Source organism: Anneissia japonica, unplaced genomic scaffold (assembly GCF_011630105.1).
Source record: "Anneissia japonica isolate Jap-2015-1 unplaced genomic scaffold, ASM1163010v1 scaffold1785_len1016330_cov206, whole genome shotgun sequence".
Taxonomy (NCBI): Eukaryota; Metazoa; Echinodermata; class Crinoidea; order Comatulida; family Comatulidae; genus Anneissia; species Anneissia japonica.
This window is the reverse complement of record NW_022694363.1, coordinates 674,105-680,745: the sequence shown is the minus strand read 5'-3', so window position 1 is coordinate 680,745 and position 6,641 is coordinate 674,105. Positions and strand designations below refer to the sequence as shown.

The following is a 6,641-nucleotide window of genomic DNA, read 5'->3' as shown; positions in this document are numbered from 1 at the left end:
TCATTTTGACATGTTTGTATGTGTTTATTGACAAGAGAATAATAAATTAAAATAATACAGTTTGAACGACAATCGCCGGATTTCAAATCCGGTTTAATAAAATTCTCAACCTCCATGAGAAGAAAAAGTATCTCAATGTGGTGAGTATATAGTTCTCTTTAAGATAATACTCTCGTAATATTCGGCAATCGTTTCAAAGTGAAAAGAATGCGTCCAACAAGAAATACGAGTAACACTTTTGTTCTGACGTAAAACGTTGACTCACATAATGTCATGACGAACGTCTGTATTAGAATTATTTTCAACGAACGTTTTAACAACTATCGATGACGTCAACAGCAATCTATAAACCAGAGGAAACTAAAACAGTTGCACTATATTCTTGTAGCATTTACAGTAAAAGAAACTGCATAGTGCTACACCACTGTATGGATTATACATCAGAATAAACACTGTGTAACGCTACATTAATGTACGTGTCATTTACAGTACAATAAACTGCATATCTCTACATAAATGCATGTAACATTTACAGTACTGTATAATAAACTGTGTAGCACTACATCAATGTACATACCAGAATAAAACACTGTGCAGAACTCATGAATGTTCATAGTATTTACGGGTAAGACACTGCATAGCGCTACATCAAGTTACAGTTACAGGATAAAAAACTGCACAGTGATACATTAATGTAACAATTACAGTTGTAGTGCTACAAGGGGCACAAAACATTTACAGTTTAAGAAAGAACCTGTATTGCTACATTAATGTACATACCAGTACAACTGTGTAACGCTACAATCTACACTATGAATTAGACAAGTAAAATGAATGAAAAGTTAGTAAAGTGAGAATATAAATACAAATAATGTAAAATAAAATGATTACACATTTACACTACTGACCTAATGTTATTATTTTTGTTTTTGGCCACAACTCAAATTAGCCATTTATTTTCCTTATGAAAGACAACACATGTTAACATACATTGCCATAGGAAATATCATGTTAAAACATACAAACACAAATTTTCATTTAGCATTGTCAAAACAAATTTTGTGATACATAAAATCATCTAAGTGGTGTTTGTTATTGGGAATTATAATGATTTTTGGGGATTTTTTTCAATGATGCGACTATAATTTTGCATTACTGAAGCATACTATGTGTGAATAAGATCTTGCAGGACTAAAATTCAGTTAAAAAGAATTACTTTGTGGATAAAATATTACCCTACTGGTACATCGGAAAAAAATAATAAATTTACATAAATGTAGGCTATTAAACACAAATTAACCAAAGAAAATTGGAGAAATAATAGATTGTGTGTGCTTTATTTGTATAAGAGTCAATGTGTGTAAAGGTGCTTAAGGGTGCCCACTCTGGTACAATTGAATGAGTATCCACAGGCATGCAACCATATAACCTCTATACCCTCGAGTATCAGAGGTCATCTCGAGTATCAGAGGTCATCTCGAGTATCAGAGGTCATGGGAGAAACTTGGCACCTTGGTGGGGTCCAGGACCAGAGCTCTAATGAGAATCTATTCTTTTTCAAATTATCATTAATTACATAATTTGCTGGGTGGCTTACATGCTTGTGATCCCTGGTCTTAATGAGAGTCTCCCAGATCCTACAATTTCAATTTTTGTTTATACTGACATGATTTGTAGGATTGAGTAAATTGTTTTGTAACTGTGATTCTAGTATGTGAATGGTGAATTTCAGCATCACTTTGATACTATATTATGAAGTAGGTGGTGGTGGTTTGATTTATCAGAGGGGGAATAAAAAAAAAATTCCCACATCCCTGGCCAATGTACATGTATGGGCGTGTGTGTACATGTAAAAACTGACATGTCCCTTATAAACTATACTTTAAACATGAAGAGATCAGAGGAATCTAGACTCAATTGGTGAGATACAACTGCAACAAGTAATGGATTAATGAAGCACCATATATGGTAATCTATGCTACTGGTCTACTTTATAATTTTAATGGTCAACTTCATTGTAAAACTAAAACATATTTTAAAATAATTTGTATTGCTTCTATTGAGTTGCAATTAAAGCTTTACCATAATCTACAAATAAACTTGGACAAGTCACAAAAAATGAAAATTCATTATTTATATAGCACACACTACCTGAAATAATGTAGTCTTCATTGTATTTCAACCAATGCATCTTTTCATGAAATCAGTTTAGATGCAACATCATAGTGTATAATGCAACACAAATTATACAACTAATACCCACTCACATCCTTGACAAAGCCATTTAACTGAGTTGTTTGATTGTTACCATAAAGATAACCTACAAAGACAACAAATTTAATATTATATAGAATGTTACATGTTTATTGCAAATGATTATTCAACCTTCTGAGATTTGTTCACTTATCATACTTGATGGAAAATGAGTCATCAATGAATAAACTTACAAATTGAGTAAAACAACAAAGAAATATTGAGAATGTTGTAGGTTGGCAGGACATTCTAATACTGTACCAAGCACCTAAAACAACATTATCTCAGAACAAACAATGAGAAAAAGCTGTATCGTAAAAAATAACCACAAAGGTTATGACGTAACCACCACAGCGCAGTTACAGAAAGTTCCAATACTCAACACATCCAACTGTACTTTATGTAATCGAGTCACATGATTTATCCACATCATCATTACATTCTCCATTAAAGAAAAAAACATGAAAACAAAAGGTTCTCATTCATTCAATGTGACCAAACAAATGCACATTTTCTTTCACATAGGCCTACCTTAAAAACTTTACAATTTCCTCTTTTGTTTTCTCCATTTACTTATTATTTCCCTAAAAAACCTACACAGCCTCCTCAACAAGGAGTAAATGAATATGAACTTTGTAAAGACGAAACATCTGAGGTATCCATTGTTTCTACATCATCTTCGTTAACTTTATTACTAGTTCCATGGATGCAATGTTTATAGTCTTCAGCAACATTAATTGATATTCTATCTGACGGAATATGTGGGTCAATGGGATGTTGCTGTGCCATTTTGTAAGAATCGGCTCTGTTTGGTGGCGGTGGACGCCTCTCAAAACTTGCTTGCTTCACCAAATTCAACTGTTGAAATTCTTGACTTAACTGAGATTGTTTTTGAAGCTGTTGACGCTTTTGAATCAATTTCTGCTGCATCAAATGATGCTGAAGTCTTCTGGCAGTTGGACTACCAATCTGACCTAGTTTCTGTGGATCAGTATTACATGACTGGTTTAAACCAGTTTCAAGTGGATTCATGCAGTTTTGTGTAGACTCATCTAACACTTTTCCATGCACATGTTGCCAATCTTGAAAGCTCTGCTTATTAAAACAAGGTGCTGCTAATTTATTAGTTTGTTTCTCAGACATTCCATGTTGGTCCTCAGTAAATGATGTCTGTAGTAAGGCAAGCTGGCCTAGTTCCTGCGTTGCAATATTGCATTCTTGGTCATGTTCTTTCTGATGGATATCGAACATGCCATATGTCTTTGGTATATTATGGTTTTGACGGAACATTACTATACCCTGTGCTAAGAGTCCATCGGAAGCACGTCTACCCTCACGGAAGTAAATTGGCGATTGTGAACATGTTCTGCTACCAGTCTGTACGTTTTCTTGAACTCGAGACATGCGACGTCTGCCCTGCAACTGTCTGTGTTCTGTTAATGGTGACATTGTTGGTGAATTGCATGCTGAATGTATAACAATATTTTGCCTTGAGGACATACGTGGATAATTGTGCAAAATCTCCATTTCTTCGTCAGAACCAAATGATCCATTGAATGCATCGGGTTCTAAACCAAAATCACTCAAACTTGGACCTGTGTGACTCGGCAAATCAAATGAGTAACTAGTTAATGGTGGATGTAATATTTGACATGGTTTCTCCACCTCCACTTGTCCTTCAGACATATCAATCTCATTGGCCTCATCTATTGAAGAGACCATGTTCTTTGGTGACATTGATCTCACACGGCGTGCTTGGTAAAGTTGAGGAATAGCTTCCAACATAACGCTTCCTTTATTTGGCTGCGTGTTTAATTCTGATTCTCTTAAACATCCATGTAAAGGTCCACTAGTCTTTTGATGCGTTAAAACTGTCTGAAAAGGCAATGCAGAACCTGGTGCTGTATGTGATGATATCTTTTCTAGTTGTTGTCGTACAATTGCATGATCTGCTATAGAGCTGGGCCTCCTTGATCTTGCTTCTATTTTTGTGTCTGTAGGAAAAGTGTGTCTGTACATCTTCAACCGTTCCCCCAACAGGTAATATATTGCAGTGTAGTGATCAAACAGATTGTTCTGAATGGCCTAGAAGACAAAAATTAAATAAAGAATAACATTAAATATAGCCAATACTTCAAGAGTAAACAGGGAATAATAAACTCATCTACACAAGGTGTGCAATCAATGAGTACATTAAACCAGGCTTTACACTTTTGAATGCAACATGAAACAGAATGAAATAGTAAAAATATGACATTAATGACGGTTGATACTGTAACAAATGAGGAAGATTAAATTAGAATTAGTGCACATAGCCACAATCTCATCAAATAATCTGATTTTGCTTACAATTACTTATACAGTATACACTCATTAATTCATTATTTTTAATTTACACTTATGCTATTATAAATACAGTAGGTACCCTTGCTTAATTAGGAAGAGCTATATCATCAGGAACTGAATAACTGAGGTAAAATGCACAATGAACTTACCTCAATCGTTTTCTGCTGATCAATACCAAGGTTTCCCATCAGTCGTAATGCTTTTTCATTGAATTCTCCAACAGGTCTCGGAATTTCAACGATAGGATGTGTAGGCTCACGGCCAGCATGTAGCAACATCCACTTGTGTTGTTGTATCTGTTGCATTGTGTAACGCTTTGATGGATCCACTACAAGCATTTTGCGAATCATATGCTCACATTCTAAGTAAATAAAAAAATTATTAAAGAACTACTGTAGCCCACATTCTAAGCAAAGATTAAAGCGTGTTGAAGACCGGCCACATTCAAAGCATTAACTAAGTATGTACAGTATACTCTACTTAGTTTAATTCTATGAACATACCAATCTATGGATATCTTAGTTCAGTTATGATGCATCAAAGTGGTAAATGGCAGATATCCTGGTGAACATGTGGTAAAACAAGACAAGTCAAGAAAAAATACAATAGGTGGTTGACATTTTTTTCAGGATATATAAAATTTATTATATGGATATTCATTCGTATTCTTACTTTCCTTATTGGCAATCAGGACAGCTGGATGGGAGGGCCTGGTCTCCAAGTAAACTTAATTACTATAACATTATGTTATGCTAATTATTTTTTCTTGACTTGATTATAGATAAATTGTTTGGTATGAATACTTATTTGGATGATGAATCAGCAATAATAATAGGGATCATATTCCAGAGTTTTAGCTCAGTGAATATATACTATTTGAAATACTATTTGAAGGTCTTATTATGTTCAGGAATAATAAAGTTTGTTGAAACTCCTGGTGCACTGACAGTAATTTACTATTGAGCTCAAATATAGTTTGGAGTATTTGTAGTTTAGTTGGATGTATTATACCATAGAATATTACAATTAAACAAGGCAACAGAATGACCAATGTTAATGTATACCAGTTTCAGTCTGGTTTCCATACAATTGCTACACTGTCGATACAGTGTTTTTAGTGCAATTGTTTTACTGCGTAGCAATCCAAAACAAAATAGGGAGGGCTTCCCAATTCAACCAACCAATGAGCATCACCGAATGCTGTCCCTGATAGTGTGTAGTGATTGTATGGAAACCCAACTTAACATTATCTGTTGACCATGAACTTACCACATGACATAAAATATGGAATCCGAAACCGGCCAGCCAACACACGCTCCTTGAGTTGTGGAAGTGTCTTGGCATCAAATGGAAGAGCACCACATACCAGCACATACAGCACAACACCAAGACTCTGAATGAAGCAATGCAATTGAGCAATTAACAGTGATTTAACAACACAGGTAATCACTAGCGAATACTGTACCAAACCAAGAGTCATTACATTTTACAGCATTTAACTACCGTACTCGCGCGAATAAGCGCACGGGCGCTTAAAATATTTTTTTGCACTTTTTGAGGGGCGCTTATTCAAACGGGGCGCTTATGAAAACAGAGTGGAAATTGAGGGGGCGCTTATAGAAATAGATGAAAATCGAGGGGTTCTTATGGAAATTATTAAATTCAAGAGGCACTTTTTGAATGAAAAAAGATTATAAAAGGACATTACGAATGGTGGTTAGAAAAGATAATCGTCCAGAAAACATGGCTCATGACAAGAATGCGTGAATATTTAGGACTAGGCATAGACAAATATGTAAAAAGAGTAAAGTTGAAAATATACTGTCTCATCTGTCCAAGAGAAATATCCTCATTTTGATACTGACCGAAGAAGAATGTGTTTTCACTCTACAGCTCAATTCATGCCAACAACCACAGTCCCAGGATTGATTGGATTATTGACTTGCTATGAAGAAAATCTTATGAGGGGGCGCTTATTCAAACGGGGCGCTTAAGGAAATTTTCATGTTAGGAGGGGCGGTTATTCGAGAGGGGCGGTTATT

General features: G+C 35.0%; 1 protein-coding gene across 1 annotated transcript in view; it reads right to left on the bottom strand.

The window, feature by feature from the left end:
- Positions 1-6,641, bottom strand: part of LOC117101017 (serine/threonine-protein kinase SIK2-like) — a 16,080-nt gene continuing 9,439 nt past the window's right edge. Inside the window, exons 7-8 of the mRNA XM_033240869.1 lie at positions 4,749-4,960; positions 1-4,338 (exon numbers count right to left, since the gene is read on the bottom strand). Of these exons, the coding sequence (XP_033096760.1) occupies positions 2,860-4,338; positions 4,749-4,960 (1,691 nt within the window). The 3' untranslated portion in view covers positions 1-2,859. The remainder of the gene's footprint in view (positions 4,339-4,748; positions 4,961-6,641) is intronic.